Source organism: Doryrhamphus excisus, linkage group LG3 (genome assembly GCF_037039965.1).
Source record: "Doryrhamphus excisus strain RoL-2023G ecotype Guam linkage group LG3, RoL_Dexc_Guam_v1.1, whole genome shotgun sequence".
In the NCBI taxonomy this organism is placed as follows: Eukaryota; Metazoa; Chordata; class Actinopteri; order Syngnathiformes; family Syngnathidae; genus Doryrhamphus; species Doryrhamphus excisus.
The window spans coordinates 978,865-999,506 of record NC_136359.1 but is presented as its reverse complement, the minus strand read 5'-3'; the positions used below and the strand labels follow the sequence as shown (position 1 = coordinate 999,506).

The following is a 20,642-nucleotide window of genomic DNA, read 5'->3' as shown; positions in this document are numbered from 1 at the left end:
TTGTTAGTTCCGATGGAAAAATGGCACCCGAGCATGGCGGAGGGCAACAAAACACACACCAGAGCACCACAGGGGCCTCATCACCATGGAAACGCCAGCTAAAAAAAAATCCACAACTTTTCAACATCACACTTAATCCCCAAGTCTTTTCATCTGTTTTTTTTCCCCCGGACAAATGTAAAAAAAAAAAAAAAAAAAATTTTTTTTAATTAATTAATTAATTAATTTGGCACCTCCGCTACTCGCCGTGCCCGTCCCGACCACACGGGCCAAGCGTCGAGTGTTCACAGTGCTGGACGTGGGGCAGAGGGTGGAGGCGGGGTCACGTGATCTGCTCGTCACCGCGTGGACTTGCCGCCTCGGACCGCGGTTCATTCGACCATGGCGACCATGCGGCATGCGCGACTAAAGAACCCAAGCAAAAAAATAAAAAAAAAAAAGGCAAAAGATGGCGGCAGTGGTGTCAGGCCAACGTCTTGTGGCAGTGAACAGTGAAGACAACATAACAATCCAAGCTGGTGCTTTTCCTACATGTCCCATAATGCATCAGTCCACTTAGCAGTGTTTCACCCCCGCCCCAGAGGACAAGACACGCCTTCTTTTGGGAGGCTTCAGCCGCCATGTTGGAAGAACTTCCTCAGAACCTTGCTGCATCTCATAACTTATTATTACATTATTTATTTTTTATTTCAGAATTTGGATTACCGTCTCATCATTTTTAATTTTTGTAAACTTGTATTTAAACTCAAATTTAATTTTTTAATCTCATAATTTAAATTTTTTCCTCAATTTAAATTTTTTAATCTCATTTTAATTTTTTTAATCTAATTTTAATTTTTTTAATTTCAATTTTAATTTTTAATCTCACAATTAAAATTTTGTAATCTCATAATTAAAAATTTTTAATCTCATAATTAAAAATTTTTAATCTCATATTTTTATTTTTTTCTCATTAAATTTTTAATCTCAATTTTAATTTTCAATCTCATATTTAATTTTTTTTAATCTCATAATTATTTTTGCATCTCATAATTTAAATTTTTTATCTCATAATTTACATTTTTATCTCAATTCTGAGTGACAAAATGTATCTAATAATGGAATAATTTTTTTTAAATTTCATCTCGCAATTTCGACTTTCTCAACTTTCAAATTGTGTACTTTTTACCTCAAAATAATAATCATAATAACAATAATAATATAAATAATCATAATAATAATGCCTTTTAGGCCATCATGTCAACATTCCATCAGCTCATATTTTAATCCCATAAAGATGAGATAAAGGGGAGTGGTAAGTAAGAACTGTAGTGATTGACATGTGTATGTGTGTGTGTGCGTGGGGGGGGGGGTGTTGAGGTACGGGAGGTTTTCCAAGATGGCGGCGGGCGCACGGAAGCGGCCGATTGGCCCCCTGGAGAGGGAATTAGCAGCACCGTGGTCAGAGCGGAGGAGAGGCCAATCTGTACAAAGTCTTGAGAGGGAAACGCCGTCACCGGGGCTCCGCCCACCTTCGCTCCATGCGACGCCGCCCAACCGGACATCGCGGCGACACATTCAAACTCCCGAGGAATGGTTTCTGTACACTCCACGCCGGCAGGGGTTGGGGGGGGGGGGGCGTGCACGTAAAAAGTGCGTGGCTTGGAAAATGTCCGCCATGTAAACAAAGCCGCCAAGACTTCCTGTCGACGCAGCAAAGGTCGCCGAGTGCTTGAGGTGCTCCTTAAGGCGCTCTTCAGAAAATGCCCTTGGCGATCTTCAGTCCCTTCTGCTTCATGCGAGGCAGCGTGGAGCTGGCAACCGTCTTGGCGCGTGCCGCCCGCGCCGGCCCCCGCTTCTTCAGGACGAAGTCGTAGTTGGCGCTGGAGTTCATGGCGTAGAAGACGTTGGCGTTGTCCGGGATTCGGAGCTCTGTGGGATGAGAAGAGGAGTTTGGGAGGGGCGGGGGCCTGGGACGACCGGGTCAGCGAGACCTTACCTTTGTCCTCAGAGATCTTCTGGACCAGCTCGTAGTCCTCCGTCTTCTCGCGCTCCAGGTTGTGTTTGATCATGGCCTTCCTGATGACGGCCGGCGTCTTGTCCTGGCTGGTCACCTGAACAGACACAGTGTCAGGGGCCCGAAATGACAGGGGGCGGGGTCCGGTGGGGGCGTCCCTCCGAGCTCACCAGGATGCTCTTGTACATGTTCCCGTTCTCCACGTCCAGGCTGACCCGGATGATGCAGCAGTCGTCCACCTGCTGGTTGTACAGCGGCAGCGACAGCGTGGAGTAGTTGGACACGGCCGACGCCGAGCGCTTGTGCGAGCGCGAGGAGGCCGACAGCGGCGTGGACGAGGACACCGAGGACGACGACGCCGTGCTGGAACCCGAGGCCGAGCCCGAGCTGGAGCCCATCCCGGACGTGTCCAGCGAGGACAGGGACGTGCACTCCCAGAACTGCAGCCGGGCGACAGGCGGGGCGCTCTTTTAGGGGGCGTGGCACAGGCGCTGGGCTCTGGCCCCGCCCCTCATCGCGAATTCCATTTTATAATATTTATTCACTTATACCGGCCTCATTCTCCTAAAACTAAAACTCGATTCTTTGCGTTATTTTTTCTCATAATATTACAAATTAATATTTCTTAAAGTATATTTTAGCACATTTTCTGTCAATATTATCATTTTATTCTCCTAATATTTCATCTTTATTTATCGATAAATTATTTTCCATTTTTGGATTCTACCACTACTTCAACTTTCTTCTTATACATTTACAAATATATATATATATATATTACAATTATTTTTCCTTAGATATTTTTTCCTCTTAATATTAGTTTGATGCTTTACAATATTTATACTTTATTTATACTTTATTATACTACTAAAATAAAATACTTTATTTCTCTTAATATTTTGACATTATTCTTATAAAATTGCAACTTTTTAGATCCTTAGAATATGACTTTTTTTCCTCTTAATATTTTGACATTATTCTGCTCAAATTGCATATTTTTTATTATTAGAATACGACTTTTTTCCTCTTAATATTTTGACATTATTCTGATAAAATTGCAGATTTTTTATCCTTAGAAAAAGACTTTTTTTCTATTAATATTTCAACATTATTCTGCTAAAATGTAATCTTTTTTATCATTAGAATATCACTTTTTTCTATTAATATTTTGACATTATTCTGCTAAAATTGCATCTTTTTAGATCCTTAGAATATGACTTTTTTCTCTTAATATTTTGACATTATTCTGTTAAAATTGCAGCTTGTTATATCCTTAGAAAAATACTTTTTTCTATTAATATTTCAACATTATTCTGCTAAAATTGCATCTTTTTATCATTAGAATATGACTTTCTATTAATATTTTGACATTCTGCTAAAATTGCATCTTTTTATCATTAGAATATGACTTTTTTCTCTTAATATTTCGACATTATTCTGCTAAAATTACATCTTTTTTATCATTAGAATATGACTTATTTCTCTTAATATTTTGACATTATTCTGCTAAAATTACATCTTTTTAATCATTATAATATGACTTTTTTTCTCTTAATATTTTGACATTATTCTGCTAAAATGATATCATTCTATAAAACGAGGCTGTTTTCCCTCATAATGTAGCCTCATCCTTCTGCCACAAGTAGATTGCAGCCCTGCGGGAGACACCAAGTCCAGAAAGGAAGGGGGTCTAATTTTACCGTGGAGGCGGTGTCCGCAGACGGAGCGTCTCTTCCCAGCGCAGAAACGGAAAGCTTGACGGAAGGCGTGGACGTCTAAAACCAAAACCAAAGCGTCAACGGCAGAAGGCGCCCACGGGGGCGGGGTCCTCCTCACCTTCCTCTCGTGTCCCTCCGGGGAGTCGGACAGGAAGCTGGCGTTGACGTCCTCCAGGTCCGACCCGCTGGAGCTGACCGAGGTGACGCTGAGGGCGTCGCCGCTGTCCCCGCCGCCTCCTTGGTAGGGCCTGAAGTGGGCGTGGTCGAAGGACTTGGAATGAGAGCCCACCGCGCCGGAACCGCCTTCCGCCAGCTGACGACTGCAGACACACACGCAGTTGACCGTTTCGCTACTTTTTCCATGTGGTCATTTTTTTTAACCCTTTTAATATATTTTAATCAGTAAAAAGAACCACATATTAAACATAATAAATACAAATCATTAAAAAAATTGAAATTGTATTTAACTTAAAAAATAAATATAATAAATTTGATAAAATATTCATGTAAAAACTGAATTCATAAGAAAAAATGATGAATTAAAAATGAAATTATAAAATATGTTTGGAAACATAAAAATAGACTCAAAATTGGCTCAAGAGCTAAGAAAGATTTTTTGAATTTATAATAATTATATGTAATAAAAACATCTTAAAAACGAATTAAAAGATAATAAAAATGTTTGATGTTATTAAATTTTTTAAAACCGTTTTAACTGTCGAAAAAAATCTATAAAAAATGAAATTATCTTAAAACGACTAATTAAATAATATATTTCACAAATATTTTTGGAAACAGTAAAACGCCTACAAAATATTCATTTTGTGTTAAAAATGTCTCTTCTAAATACGTTTAGAAAGACAGATTGTCTTTGGCGTAAAATTGTTTTTAAGTTAATTTAAATACATCTAAATCAGTCAAAATATGTAATAAAAACATTTTAAAAACGAATTAAGATATTTTTAACTTCATAGATATATAGATTCATATTTAAATCAGTCCAAATAAGTCATTAAAAATGATATACTGTTTGATTTGTTACAGTTTTAAATTGTTTTAAAAAACACGTATTTGAAAAAAATATATCTGTAAAGATTACATTTAAAAAAATAATTCATGAAATAATTTTTATTTAAAATATATTTGGAAGGACAGGAAATAATATAAAGATTTTTATATTATTTTTAGATAAAGAGAAAAAAGATTTTGAATAATTGTTTTTAACTTAAGATATTCAAATCAGTACAAATACTGAAATATTAGAATATAATAAAAAATAATTCAAATAAAAAAATTAAAATATTGCCAAAGATAATAAATCAACTAATGAAAATGATAGTGTATTTTATATGAAGTAAAAAACTTGAAGTGTTACTGACGAGTATTACTTAAAACGAAGGGGTGGTCATAATCTTAACGGATACGTTTGGAGATGCTAACGCCGAGGCACGCATCGCTCTTCTCCACGAGCAGCGGGTCCCGGGACCAATTAGTGACGGGATCAGACTTACTCGCTCCAGCGTTTCATGATTCCTCCGTTCTTCTTGGCCCGCAGCGTGTTGCTGGCCGACTCGGACAGCGGCTCGATGTCACAGGACAGCTGGTAGCTGGGGGAGAAAGGGGGGGAGAAGGGAGGGAGGAGAACGGGAAGAGAATGTCGGCGTCCGGAGAGGAGAATGTTTGGAGCCGCCGGGCTCACCTCTCGGCCTCGCTCAGCTTCTCCACGCCGGCGAACCACTCTCGGAAGTGTCCGTCCTGCGTGAAGCTGTAGTTGTTGGAGGCCAGCTGGAGCAGTTTGATCTGGGCGATCACCTCGAACTCCTGCACACCGCGACAACACACTTCACACACTTCGCACACTTCGCACACTTCGCACAGACCACCGTCTTTGCAGGGGAAAAAAAACAACACACACCTTTCTTCTCTTCTCGAAGTTGATCAGACCACCCTGAAAGAGACACACACACCTCCTTGACTGACACCGCCACAGCTTCCTTACACACGTGACACATGGCGCTGCATTGGTGCCCACCTCCGTGTAGTCCTTCATGGCCGTGTCCATCATCACCAGGTCCGTCAGGAAGGTCCCCAGGTAGGGAATGGTCCCCTGCATCACTCCCTGACGCCGGCGAGAAGCACCGTCAGGATCACCTCACGCTCCATTCCCGCCCCCCCTCACAGTTCAATTAGCACATGCGCACTCAAACACTCATTGAAAGACTCAAGTGTGCACTCGTGCACCCGTAAGAAAGTGCAAGTGTAAAAAAAAAGTATGCAGAAGTACTTAAGCGCACTTATGCAATCACAAGACTAAGTGTAAGTACACTTATGCACTCTTACATATGTGTTAAGAAGTTTTAAGTTTGAAATTGTGCACTGATGCACTCAAAGTGTGCACTTAAGCAATCACAAGTAAAAGAAGTGTGCAATTGTGCACTCAAAAGACCAAGTGTAAATACACAAAAGACTAAGTGTGAAAACACAGGTGCACACTTGGGCACTCATGCACCCTCAAAAAAGTAGGCAGAAGTACACAAGCGCACGTATGCTATCACAAGACTAAGGGTAAGTACACAAGTGTGCAATTATGCACTCTTACGCAAGCGTTAGTATAAAAGACTAAGTGTGCACTTAAGCAATCACCAGTTAAAGAAGTGCAAAATTGTGCACTCTAAAGTGTTAATACAGAGGTGCACACAACACTAAATTAAATACTAAATTAAACTACACAAGTGTGCACTCGTCCACTTAGTGCCGAGTGTACGTGTGCAAGTATGTGCTCAAGAGACTTAGTGTTAAGTTCACAAGTGTGCACACATGCACTGAAAAGAGTAAGTATGTACGTAAGTGTGTGCTTCTGTGTACTCAAAAGACTAAACCCAAGTACAAAAAGTGCACACTTTAGCACTAAAAAGAGTAAGTATAAGTACACAAGTGTGCACCTGCGCACACTAAAGACTTATTCATTCCTTTTCTACTGCTTATCCTCACGAGGGTCGCGGGCGTGCTGGAGCCTATCCCAGCTATCTTGAGGCGAGAGGCGGGGTACACCCTGGACTGGTGGCCAGCCAATCACAGGGCTAAAGATTATGTGTGTGTGTTGCAAAGGTGAAGGTGAAGGTCCTGACCAGGTCTCTCTGCTGCTGGTGTCTCCTCTGAGCCCGTTTGGGGTTGATCTCCAGGGTGGCAAACTTGGAAGTGCCCTCCTGAGAGCAAACACACAAAATGGCGGTCGTCATGTCATGTCATGTCAGCAAAGCAAGCCCAACCCCCGCCACCGCAGATGGATTGTAGCCCTGTGGGACTCCGTCTATCGCTACCTATGGAACTGGAAGCGGCTGCTAGAAACTGATAGAGCGAGGTCACGGCCGGGGGTGGGGGCGGGGGTGTTCCCCCAAGTTATCTACGCCAGCCAGAGGGGGCCTCTATGACGTACACGGAAGGGGGCACAGGGGTTTCCCCCTAACACGGCTTCAAGACGGAGGCGGGCCCGGCCAGCCGGCCCCCGAGCACGCCCCCTACGTTGATCAGGACCTGGTCCCCCCGCGTCTCACCTTGACCAGCAGCTCTCGGCTGAGCGAGTAGTTGTTGTCGTCGGAGAAGATCTCAGAAAGCTCTCGGAAGGTGCGGAAGCTCTCCCTGCGGGCCAAGGAGAAGGTGATGACTTAGAAGAGCACGTTTGAGACGTTTGAGGACGGAGCGGCGACCCGACCCGACCCGACCCGACCCACCGAGAGACTTCCTCCCAGGTCCTCTTCAGGCGGTGGACGGCGTTGCACTGCAGGGCGGAGAGGATGGCTCGTAAGGACGAGAAGTTCTTCAGGATCCGACACTCCTGAAAGGCAGCAGAAGGAGAACCAGTTAAAAAAAGAAAAGGGGGTGAGGGGGTGAGGGGGCAAGGGGGCGAGGGCGCGTCCTGACCCGGGCCACGTCGATCCACCTCTCCAGCAGCCGAGCTCTCTGGTTGGCCTTCAGCGTGGGGTTGCCGAGGCAGGTGGTGATGACGCAGTTGGTGACGGAGTTGAACTGGGCCACCGTGGCCCTGATGGTGGGCGCCAGGTGCTCCTTGCCCTTCTTGTCCCGCTGGGACCAGATGCCCCCCAGGCAGTGGTACGGGACCACCTTCTTGAACAGGTCCTGCACGGCCAGACAGGAAGGCGGCGAGGTCACATCAAAACGCGAGGCGACGCCAGGAGCGTGCCTGGGACGCTAAAGGGAAAGGCGGCGCTCACCGCATCCATGAGCGTGAACTGCTCGGCCACCATGATGGGGTCAAAGGACAGGAAGCTGAAGGCGGGGAGCTCGTCCTCAAAGCCGCTCTCTTCCTGCGTGGCGAAAGGGCAGCCCATGTGGTCCCCTGAGGAGAGAAGACACACCAATTACCTTCTCTTATTAAGTCTACTATATTGGATAATAGGACTGGAAAGGTGACTATAGGGGTGCTAGTTCATGTCTAGAGGGCTCTAAAATTGTGAAAACAGTTATTTCAAAGGTCTATTATGTCTTATTTTCTCTTATTATGTCTACTATATTGGATAATAGGACTGTAAAGGTGACTATAGGGGTGCTAGTTCATGTCTAGAGGTCTCTAAAAATTGTGAAAATAGTTATTTCAAAGGTCTATTATGTCTTATTTTCTCTTATTATGTCTACTATATTGGAAAATAGGAGTGTAAAGGTGACTATAGGGGTGCTAGTTCATGTCTAGATGGCTCTAAAATTGTGGAAATAGTTATTTCAAAGGTCTATTATGTCTTATTTTCTCTTATTATGTCTACTATATTGGGTAATAGGACTGTAAAGGTGACTATAGGGGTGCTAGTTCACGTCTAGAGGGCTCTAATATTGTGAAAGTAGTTATTTTAAAGGTCTATTGTGTCTTATTTTCTCTTATTATGTCTACTCTATTGGGTAATAGAAGTGTAAAGGTGACTATAGGGGTGTTAGTTCATGTCTAGAGGGCTCTAATAATGTTTCAGCCTGTATTTAGAAGGTTGTAAACAGGTTGTCTTATTTTTTTAATTGTCTTATGTCCACTATATTGGGTAATAAAAGTGCAAAAGTGTGACTAGAGGGGTGTTACTAGTGGGCTTTCTGTACGAAGAAAAGGCGAGGTTCCACCACGGTGTGTTTCTGACGCGTCAACGAACCGAAGCGAAGGTCCTAATTACCGTCAGGGTCGGGCTCGCACTGCTGCCGGCGGTGGAAGTGAGCCAGCAGGTTGCGGGCGCGGCGCTCCAGGTCGGAGCCGGGGAAGTGGAGGTGAAGGTAGGACAGGAGCTGGTGCAGGCAGTCGTAGTTTGGAGGACTCCAGAAGTCCTCGGAGTACTGGTCCAGCCAGGCCCCCAGGATGGACGACACCGTGCTGTGACGGAACATGAACACGTATGTAGCCTAAATACAGTGAGGCTTCAGTCATTTGAGGAATGTCTGAAGCGGCGTTCTTCTTTGGGACAAAGCCCCAAAGAATCAACTAGCTGATAAAGACCAAGGTGAAGGTGTCGGTGAAGGACGGCGAGTGTCTCACTTTCTCAACTCGGTGCGCTCGTCCTGGGAGACGCGATGGGCCGCCGCCACTGGAACGTTCTGGAGCCTCGCGTACCTGCGAGAGAGGACCGCCGACAACATTGGCGATAAAATCTCAGCTGCCCTTGCTTACTTTCCTTGCAGTGCCACAATGCTCCTCTGGGGGCGACAGTGAGCAACGAAGAGCCTTCACGCAAGATTTTATTAGATGAAATTAACTACAAAATAGCTACATTTTTATTATTTAGAATATTCTTAAATATTGTATTTCCTTTATATAAAGACATTTTTATTATTTAGAATATTCTTAAATATTGTATTTCCTTTCTATAAAGACATTTTTATTATTTAGAATATTCTTAAACATTGTATTTCCTTTCTATAAAAAACATTTTTATTATTTAGACTATTATTAAATATTGTATTTTCCATTATATAAAGACATTTTATTATTTAGAATATTTTTATATATTTTATAATAATATATACATATATATCTTATAATATATTTCCTTATATAAAGGAAATAAAATATTTAAGAATATTCTAAATAATAAAAATGTAGCTATTTTGTAGTTTATATATATATATATATATATATATATATATATATATATATATATATATATATATATATATATATATATATATATATATACACACAAGCAATTATGACAAAACAATTAAATGCAGGTATTTATTTATTTTTAAACAGTCTATTGTAAATATAAGTTGTGGTAAAAAATAACATTTATAAAAATATTGTCAATTTTGACATACACGTTTTTTCCAATATTTGTTGCCAAATCCAATTTAAAAGTATTATTTATTATTGTTATGTATCTGAGATTTTCTCATTGAAATGTAAATAATTGATATTGATATAATATAAACTATGCATTATGATATCTTCTATTTGAATAAAACCATTACTACAAAATTTGCAGTCCGTGGTGGAAACCAGTTTGACGCCCCCGCACGAAGCTGTCCCACACACACACACACACGCGTGCGTACCTGTTAAGCAGGAGGTCCAGCACCTGCTTGGTGGTGGCGAAGGAGCGGTAGGTGCAGAGGAAGATGGTGACGTAGGTGGAGTCCTTGCCCCGGAAGGCCGTCACCATGTACTCCACCAGCCTCTCCAGCGTGCCCGCCTTGATGGTGCGGACCTTGCAGGTCTCGTAGAGACTCAGGGCCGAGTCCGTCTCCACGCCCAGCCATCGCTGCCCCTTGCTGGACGAGTGGTGGAGCTGCACCTTCCTCAGCGTGATGGTGAAGATGGCGTCGTCCTCCACCTCCTCGCCAATCTCCTGCGTTGAGCTCTGGTAAAGACACGGAAAACTTAAAGAAGAACGCAGGGGCGCTGCCCTATCCATCCATCCATCCATCCATCCATCCATCCATCCATCTATCCATCCACAAGTCTATTTTCTCTGATTATGTTGACCATATTGGCTCATTGGAGTGGAAAGGTGACTATAGGGGTGCTATTTCATGTCGAGAGGGCTTTAAGCGTATTTAGAAGGTTGGATTATCAATGTAGTATTTTTTAAATATATTCATATTATAATTTGTATTTTATATACTGAAAAAATGCTATATATTTTGTACTTTATTTTGGGTTAGTAAAAAATATTTTATTTTCCAACAAATATTTTTAGATATTATAATTGTATTTATAATTTCATTATAATTTGCTTTATATATGTGAAGTAAAAAAAAGATATTTTTATAATTTTTACCTCTCTTTATAATTGTAACAAATATTTTTATATTTTAACCTTGTTAACTTTAGATTAAGTAAAAAAAGATTACTTTGATAAGTTTAGTTGTAAGATAAATATAACATAATATAAAATATATATTTTTGTATGCTAATTTTATATTTACATTATATGAAGTAAATAAATATGTCTAATATTTGTAAGTATTTCTTAGATATGTTTTTACATTAGATTGAATTAAAAAACATATTTAGAATGAGTTACCACGGAAACGATGGCATGATGAGCTACAAGCTGAGGCGCTTTATCAGGCGCCCACAAATCCCGTTCCCGGACACGGCGAGCCCGCTATTCATCAGCCGTTGCCACGGCGACCGCAGCCCTCCTTCCCGCAGAAAAACACATCAATAGCGTGGAAGGGCTCGGCCACGGGCAGACAGATGGCCACCGCGAGTCACGTGACCAGACCACGCAAACCACGCCCTCTACAATGGATCACGACACAAGTAGTAGGACTTCTAAAAAAGACCACATATCTACCATAGTCATACATAGATATAATATTGGAATATTTCATCTCTTTGCCTTCATAATGTTACCACTTTATTGGCATCAAATTCCTCCTTTACTCTGCGTACTTGTGATGGGTTACTGACAGCTAAAGGCTAACATGGCGATGCTGACATGGTTAGCTGTACCAAGCATGCCGGCCAGGATGATGTCTGTACGTGAATGGATAGACATGATTCCATGACAGTGTGTACGTGAAAGGATAGACGTGACGTCTGTTCATGCGTGGATAGACGTGATGTCTGCACGTGAATGGATAGACATGATTCCATGACGTGTGTACGTGAATGGATTGCCGTGATTCCATGATGTGTGTACGTGAATGGATAGCCGTGATTCCATGATGTGTGTACGTGAATGGATAGCCGTGATTCCATGATGTGTGTACGTGAATGGATAGCCGTGATTCCATGATGTGTGTACGTGAATGGATAGCCGTGATTCCATGATGTGTGTACATGAATGGATAGACGTGATTCCATGATGTGTGTACATAAATGGACAGACGTGATTCCATGATGTGTGTACATGAATGGACAGACGTGATTCCATGATGTGTGTGTATGTGAATGGATAGACGTGATTCCATGATGTGTGTACATGAATGGATATACGTGATGTCTGTATGTGAATGGATAGCCGTGATTCCATGATGTGTGTACATGAATGGATAGACGTGATTCCATGATGTGTGTACGTGAATGGATAGCTGTGATTCCATGACGTGTGTACATGAATGGATAGCCGTGATTCCATGATGTGTGTACATGAATGGACAGACATGATTCCATGATGTGTGTATGTGAATGGATAGACGTGATGTCTGTATGTGAATGGATAGACATGATTCCATGATGTGTGTACATGAATGGATATACGTGATGTCTGTATGTGAATGGATAGACGTGATTCCATGATGTGTGTACATGAATGGATAGACGTGATGTCTGTATGTGAATGGATAGACATGATTCCATGATGTGTGTATGTGAATGGATAGACGTGATTCCATGATGTGTGTACATGAATGGATAGACGTGATGTCTGTATGTGAATGGATAGACATGATTCCATGATGTGTGTATGTGAATGGATAGACGTGATGTCTGTACGTGAATGGATAGACGTGATTGTATGACGTGTTTACGTGAATGGATAGCCGTGACGTGTGTACGTGAATGGATAGACGTGATTCCATGACGTGTGTACGTGAATGGATAGACGTGATTCCATGACGTGTGTACGTGAACGGATAGCCGTGATGTCTGTCTATTGTCATCATCATCATCATCATCAATGTGAGATGAAGAAGCGGCGCCACAAAGCATGTGTGTCAGCAGTAACCAGATCCATAGTGTCCAATGGGCAAACTCCAGATGACACACTTCATACCTCCCCCCCAACCCATGTGACCACACCCACCGTGTCAAGTGACGTCCGGCGGGAGGCGAAGAAAGGCGGCGGAGGAATCCCCTCAGCCTCAGCAGGATTATCTCTTAGGTAATAATGTTGTTGGGGGGGCATGCTCCCCCCCCCCCCACTAAAATGTCCAGTTTTGCCAAGTGACACAAACATAACAAATATGTAGGACAGCCGAGGAGGACAAACTGGTTTGGATCGGCACAGTGAGGCCCACAGAACACTTTGGTGGGGACCACCGGGACCACCGGGATCAACGTGAGCCCAAAGGCATCCTGCACACAAGCTAAGACCTCTCACTCTGATGCTTTTTGGCAACACCAATTCCAAACACAGCCGACACCCACATAAGACAGTTATTGTTGTTAGCAATTGGTAGACGTCAGTAGTACAGAATACATATCTTGCTGATCAAAGCTAGTCCACCCACCCATCCCATCCGTACCTCCCGCAGAGGCAGGTCCGGGTCCAGATGCGTGAAGCTGTGCAGAACCACCGGGCTGCTGTTCTCGGACACCTCCAGCCTCACCGCGTCCCAAACGTTCGGGGCCCTCCACGACGAGTCGAACATCTCGGACCGCGAGAGCCCGTGCGGAGCCTTCCGTCACCGCAGCGGGAGCCGCGCGTCGGTCGGCTTCGCTCGAGCTCCGAATCGCTCCGCCGTCTTGCTCGCGTGGTGGCGGCCAGCTGGCTAGCTAGCCGGCTAGCAAGCAGGCTGGCTAGCAGAGTGTTTACGGGAAGAGTGACTCAGGCTGGGGGGGTGCTAAGCCACGCCCATAGCGGCCTGATGCCTTTGTTGCAGTCGGACAATGACATATTCAAGATTAAAGGAGCCTATTTAGTCGCTACCCAGTACATTTCGTGGTCCAGTCAGTTCAAACGAACACCCCGCTAAAGCTAAAAGCTACCATCAGTACACGATTACCGAGGTAACCTGTATATACTCCATTGGTACGACCACCAAGTACAAGACCTCCAGTGTGCCCCTGAAGGCAGCATCACTTTCTCTGTACAGAGTGGCCATTAAATATTAACACAGTATAGATTTAATTGATCGTATTCATTTGTTTTCAATAATAAATCAAATCACTCACAGTTTAACAAGCTAACAAGCTAAAATCAGATGTTGCTCTTCCTCCTTTTAGAAAGCGGTACTTGACGAAATGTGGGCACCACTTTTGTCTTCATTTTTTCGTTTTAAAAACACATCCATTGCTAGTTGTAGGTGAATAGTCTTCTTCTAATCTTCTGTTAGCTTGTTAAATGGCCGACTGACACATTACCGCCACCATGTGGTCGAAAGCTGAACTGTAGCGGTGTTGTTGTTTGTGTTCACTATGGCAGCAGCAGACACCACATAGACACTTACTGTACTGGAAACACTCGCATACAACTCAGAATTAGGACTTCATTCACGGAATATTATCACCTTTCCCCCAACCTAATGTTCCAAAAACGCCAACTTTATTGTGTTTTGTTTGTTTCTCATAATATCAGTTGGTTGAGGATGGTGACCAAACGCCTGTTACTGATCTGCCGTGTAACACTGCCCCCTGGCGGCCCAGCGTTGCACAGCAAGTCCGGAGCCACATAAACAACAAACGACAACTTTTCACAGCAGATGTTGAAGGGAAACATCTGGAGCTGCAGCTGGGGGGTAAATAAAACAGCAAGAGCATTTGGGTCGATTAGTTCACTTTTGGCCGAGCACTTCTCTCCCTCTCCAGTAAGCCCCGCCTCCTGTCAATCAGCGGCTCCCTGCCACATGAGCTCACGTCCATGAAATCCACTGGAGAAAGGCAAATATCACATGAGGCCTGAAACATTTGGCTAGCATCTGTTGAAGATCAATAGAAGGAGACGCCCCCCCCCCCATCCCACCCGAATGGGTGAGGGGAACAGTAAATCTTATGCTCCCAACCAGCATCCAAAAACAGAGGGTGCCACCCTCCAAAAAGGTTCAGTTAAGGAAGGGGTGTCTAAATCGCAGCCCGGGGGCCACTGGCAAGAATAAAGTCTAAATATGAGGAGAAAAACTCACAATTTTACAAGCATAACCTCGTCATATTGGGAGGGAAAAAAATAATAATAATGTCATTTTAGTGGCATGGAACTCAATTAATAAAGACAAATTGGTTATGTTAAAAATCAAAATATTATGAGAAACAATCAAAACAAAACAATTAGGTTGCAGAAAATGTTATACGGTTACACAAATAAATAAAAAAAATTACACGAATAAAGTCAAAATAGTACCTGAATAAAGTCAAAATATTACACTAATAAAGTCAAAATAGTACCTGAATAAAGTCAAAATATTACACTAATAAAGTCACAACAGTACCTGAATAAAGTCAAAATACTACCTGAATAAAGTAAAAATAGTACTTGAATAAAGTCCAAATAGTACCTGAATAAAGTCCAAATTTTACATGTATAAAGTCCAAATATTACACATATAAAGTCAAAATATTACACGTATAAAGTCAAAATATTACACGAATAAAGTCAAAATATTACACGAATAAAGTCAAAATAATACCTGAATAAAGTCAAAATAATACCTGAATAAAGTCAAAATATTACACAAATAAAGTAAAAAATATTACACAAATAAAGTCAAAATATTTCTGGACTAAAGTCAGAATATTCCGAGAAGAAAATTTCCAAGAATAAAGTAAAAATAGTTTCCAAATGTAAACAAACAAGGGTAGTAATACGATGAGCAGAAGTATGAAGTAAAGTCATCCTAGCGGCGTGAAGTTGAAATACAAAAGAAGAAGAGGTCCCAATAATAATATGATAGAGAAAGCGTGAAGTCATGAGAGGGAAAGCATCCCAAGGGAAAGGGAAAGCATCCCACCTTCCGTCTTCCTGTCCTGACCAGCAGCCCGCACGTCCAGTGGCTCCAACGCCACATCCCGCCACCGATACATCTGCCGGCGCTTACGAGGCCCCCTCCGAACCCCCTCAGAGATCAGGCCAACCCCCCGCGGACGCTCTTCTCGCGCGTGTTTGCTTTTTCAGCTGTGTCAACACCGCTGGGAAAAAATTAACCCGACGCTAACGGGTCAAAGGGAGCCCGGCGGGTCCGTCCGAGGTGAAGCCGGCAACAACGTGGACAACAACAGCTTGGCGCCGAGAAGCTAAAGCAAAAGCAAAAGCCAGGCGATGAAAGGTGTGGGAAGGTCCCTGATGAGCTTTATCACGGCTCCCCTAGCGGACACGGGCGGTACTACACGACCCCGCACGTCCAAATATCGGGAGGGGGGGGGGGGGGGGGGGGCGCCCCACACAGTAATGCGACCAACATTATGACTGAAGCTGCATCACAGTTTGACCCTGGAACAGATGAATTGTATTGACATCATCGTCATGAGTAAGCCGTAAATGAAACACACACACACAAACGTGGGGCGTGGGGCGTGGGGCGTGGGGCGTGGGGCATGGGGCGTGGGGCGGCGCCCTCACCATGTGGTCCGTGAAGTAGACGGGCAGATCCAACATGCTGCACATCCTGGCGGGCTGAGCGAGCGCTCGGTGCACGTCGAACGCGTCCTCCATGTTGTTGTGTCGACGTGCGCGCCGCCCCGGCCTGCACGGATCGATGTCTGCATCCGCGCCCCCCTCCCCCTCCCAAACCGTTTCCTTCTTCCGTCTCTCCTCAGCTCTTCTGTCTGTCCATCATCTTCTGCTGCTCTTCAGCATTCAAGAGGAACTAGCACGCTTTCCATCCATGGCGCCGTGACTTGTGGGGGCTCTCGCCTCTGCAGCTGCTGACGCCCCCCTCCCCTCCCCCCCTCTCTCTCTCTCTGTGGGAGACACCTGCTGGAATGGCGAGCGCTGCCTGGCTGCCTTCCCATAAAATGTTTGATGGGTCCTCCTCTGTTGCCATGGCGGCGCTTCAAGGCGTGCCAATCCGATGCAGCATCTACTTCCTGTTTACAGCGGCCGCATTCCATGTCGCCGCAGACAGCTGCTGGTGTTTAACACCAACCTGTCCCCATTGGACGACAGGACTGTCCTTCAGAGGCCATGCCGTCATGGCGTCATCTCACCACACAACGACTTGACTCTGCTTGACGCCAACATCCTTCTAAATACACATTCCAACATCATTAGAGACCTCTACACATCAAGTAGCACCCCTATAGTCACCCTTACACTCCTATTACCCAATATAGTAGACATAATAAAAGAAAATAGGTGTGTAAACCTTTTAAAATACCATTAGAGCCCTCTAAACATGAAATAACACCCCCACAGTCACCTTTACACTCCTATTACTCAATATAGTAGACACTATAAGAGAAAATAAGTGTTTACAACCTTCTAAATACAATTTTCTAACATAATTAGAGCCCTCTATATATGAAATAACACCCCTATAGTCACCTTTACACTGCTATTATTCAATATAAGGGGAAATAAGTGTTTACAACCTTCCAAATACAATTTTCTAACATCATTAGAGCCCTCTAGACATGAAATAACACCCCTATAGTCACCTTTACACTACTATTACTCAATATAGTAAACATTACAAGAGAAAATATGTGTTTACAACCTTCTTAATACAATTTTCTAACACCATTAGAGCCCTCTAGACATGAAATAACACCCCCACAGTCACCTTTACACTACTATTACTCAATATAGTAAACATTACAAGAGAAAATATGTGTTTACAACCTTCTAAATACAATTTTCTAACATCATTAGAGCCCTCCAGACATGAAATAACACCCCCACAGTCACCTTTACACTACTATTACTCAATATAGTAAACATTACAAGAGAAAATATGTGTTTACAACCTTCTAAATACAATTTTCTAACATCATTAGAGCCCTCCAGACATGAAATAACACCCCTATAGTCACCTTTACACTCCTATTACCCAATAAAACAGACATAATAAAAGAAAATAGGTGCGTAAACTTATTAAAACAACTTATTAACTAACAACCCTATAGTCACCAACTAAAATGACATTATTTTTTCTAATATTTATTCTAGTACATTTTTTTTATTGTCCAACTATTTTCTTCTTTTATTGCCATAATATGTAGACTATATCCTCATAGGACGTTCACTTTTCCCACAACTTAATGATCCAAATATTCTAACTGTATTCTTTGAAAGAAAACATCTGCAGGCCTGCTGTGCCCCCCCCCCCTTTCTTGGTCTTGGTACAGGCGAGCAAAGGCGGCCATGGCGTGTTTGCGTGAGGAGACAACAAAGCAGATTTACAGTCCATGTTACACTCGCTTCCTGCTGACTCGGGATGTACATCGCTGTACAGTCCCGCCCCTCCTGTCGTCACGGCAACATCTGGCCAGGTACAAATGAAAGCGTCTATTTTCACACCGGGCGCCTGATCTCACGTGGCGGCCATGCGTCCGAGCGGGTCGCCCGGGGGAACGCGTGGGAACAAAGCAAGGCTCGAGCTGCGATTCATGTGCAAATGCAGCTGAAACGCATGCAGGGGGCGTCCCACAGCAGAGTGCTTTTGGAAGGGGGTTGCCGTGGCAACGCGGCCGCACCGCCGACCACCCTCTCTCTCGCTCTCTCCATTGCCCACCATGCCTCGCAGCTGACAGACTGACACAGGCCTTGTTTACACTTCCCAAATACACCTTTCAACATTATTAGAGCCCTCCAGACAGGAAATAACACCCCCACAGTCACCTGTACACCCCTATTACAAAATATAGTAGACATAATAAGAGAAAATAAGACATGGAAGACCTGTTTAGAACCTTCTAAATACAATTTTTGACATCTGTAGAGCCCTCTAGACATGAAATAACACCCCTATATTCACCTTTCACTTGCAGTATGTTCCTATGCTGAGGGAAAACGTACAAAACCTGTTTATCACCTTCTAAATACACTTTTTTAACATTATTAGAGCCCTCCAGACATAAAATAACACCCCTATAGCCACCTTTACATTCCTATTACCCAATATATTAGACATAAAAAGGGAAAATAAGACATATAAGACAAAGAAAAGTCGCATACTTTCACGTAGCTCATAATTTTAAGTGTTTTATCTCACAATTATGGCTTTTTATCTCATAAATATGACTTTTGATCTCATAATTAGAACTTTTCTCATATCTATATTCCATATAGTCCCTCCCCAAGATGGTGAGCAGTTTTGTTGACATTACTTTTTTTGCTGTCAAATTCTCATTTATTTTATTATTATAAATGTGTTATAGTAATTACAAAATATATATTTTAATATTATTCACCAAAAAAGCATATTTTATTTTTAAATAGTCATATTTTCACTATTTTATTATTTATAATATCACCACAGCTATTTTTTTATTTGTCAATTTTGAGAGAAAAGTTTGATTATTAATAATGACTTTTTATTCATTATTAATAGTAGAATAAATAATATTACTTATTGATAAAAATATTTAAATAAACACAAATTGAATTGAAAAGGGCGAGGTGGTCGAGTGGTTAGCGTGCAGACCTCACAGCTAGGAGACCCGAGTCAATATATATTTAGTGTATATATTTTTACAACCATCCAAAAAGATGACGTTTGTTGTTTTTCCTATTTCCCAGCATCCCTGAATGCAGCACTTGTACCGTACTTCCACTGCTATCAAAGTTAGCAAGCATCTTTTTCATAAAGAACCGCCATTAAATGCAGTATAAATCAATACAATTACAATGGGATTCTTTTTTAAACTAAAACAAACATGGCTGATGATGATATTGTAGATTAAAGACAAGGTGGCAGTGACATATGGAGGTCATCGGTGAGGCTAATTAGCAGCAATTAGCCGCATGCAAATGAGCCCAGCCAGGTGTGCACGGAATCAAAATGTCCCTTGGTTGTCTTACCTGTTTTTCCAGCATGATCATTCTCTCAGTGTCATGACCTTGATGGATGTGTTCAGGTGCTCCTTCAGTCGCTCTCCTCTGCTAGCATCCTCATCAGTGGTGGTGGTGTGGGGGGGGGGGAGCAAAATGACGAAAAACAGCTAGCTTAGCGCCGCAGCCGTCAGGCTCGTCGACAGCAAAGATGCTTTCTCCTTGACACAAATGTCCTCCTCGCCTCCAGCATGTCTCCACATCAGCGGGGAATGGCGTGGGGGGTTTATTGGCGAGGAGGGGAGGGAGGGGGTTCCTAGGTAAGAAAAACAGCCACTAAGCTAACTGCTAGCTAGCGTTAGCTAGCTAAAGCGAGCGATGATCGAGTGTTTATTTGTCTCCTCCCGTCGTCATCCTCCGGCGCTCCGCCGCCCTCCGAAAGCAAGCAGGCAGGGGGAAGGTGGGCTCCAGCGTCGGGTCTCCACACCGAAACACCGCCTCGCTGCCCGGCATCCCGCTGACGAGCGGTCGCTCTGGCTCGGATGCGGCGATGTGACCGCGACCGCGGATGCTCTTAATGGATGCTGAGTCTCTGCCGAAGGGACCGAAGAAGAATGACAGCCACTCCCGTTTACGACGCTCATGAACGCATCACACGTAGCGCAATCCGGGCGGCCCCGTGAACTCACCACAGTTGGTTTCTAATGACAATTAGCGGCTTTCTAATGGCAAGAGTGAAAAACTAAAATATGTAACACGGCTACATGCGATTCAGTTACCGATGAAGGGATCTGGCGTGTCTTCAACATGTGACGTCACAAACGGGCGGCGCTTATCCCAGCAGAC

At 43.2% G+C, this 20,642-nt stretch overlaps 1 protein-coding gene across 4 annotated transcripts; it reads right to left on the bottom strand.

The window, feature by feature from the left end:
• Positions 1-213: 213 nt before the first annotated feature.
• Positions 214-20,591, bottom strand: LOC131127885 (ral guanine nucleotide dissociation stimulator-like). 4 transcript variants are annotated; one of them, XM_058070202.2, is made up of 18 exons: positions 19,827-20,591; positions 10,258-10,562; positions 9,242-9,316; positions 8,886-9,079; positions 7,947-8,071; positions 7,636-7,851; positions 7,446-7,549; positions 7,269-7,353; positions 6,843-6,920; positions 5,747-5,833; positions 5,630-5,662; positions 5,414-5,535; positions 5,226-5,321; positions 3,833-4,034; positions 3,697-3,771; positions 2,167-2,436; positions 1,979-2,093; positions 214-1,911 (listed from the first exon to the last, which is right to left on the bottom strand). In XM_058070202.2, the coding sequence occupies exons 1-18, from the start codon at positions 19,845-19,847 to the stop codon at positions 1,736-1,738; spliced, it is 2,379 nt and encodes a 792-aa protein (XP_057926185.2). In that variant the 5' UTR covers positions 19,848-20,591; the 3' UTR covers positions 214-1,735. The 4 variants fall into 4 exon arrangements, with proteins under 4 accessions (XP_057926185.2, XP_057926183.2, XP_057926184.2 ...); XM_058070200.2 differs by lacking the exon at positions 19,827-20,591 and adding an exon at positions 16,425-16,583; XM_058070201.2 differs by lacking the exon at positions 19,827-20,591 and adding an exon at positions 15,817-15,900.
• Between the last annotated feature and the right edge of the window lie 51 nt (positions 20,592-20,642).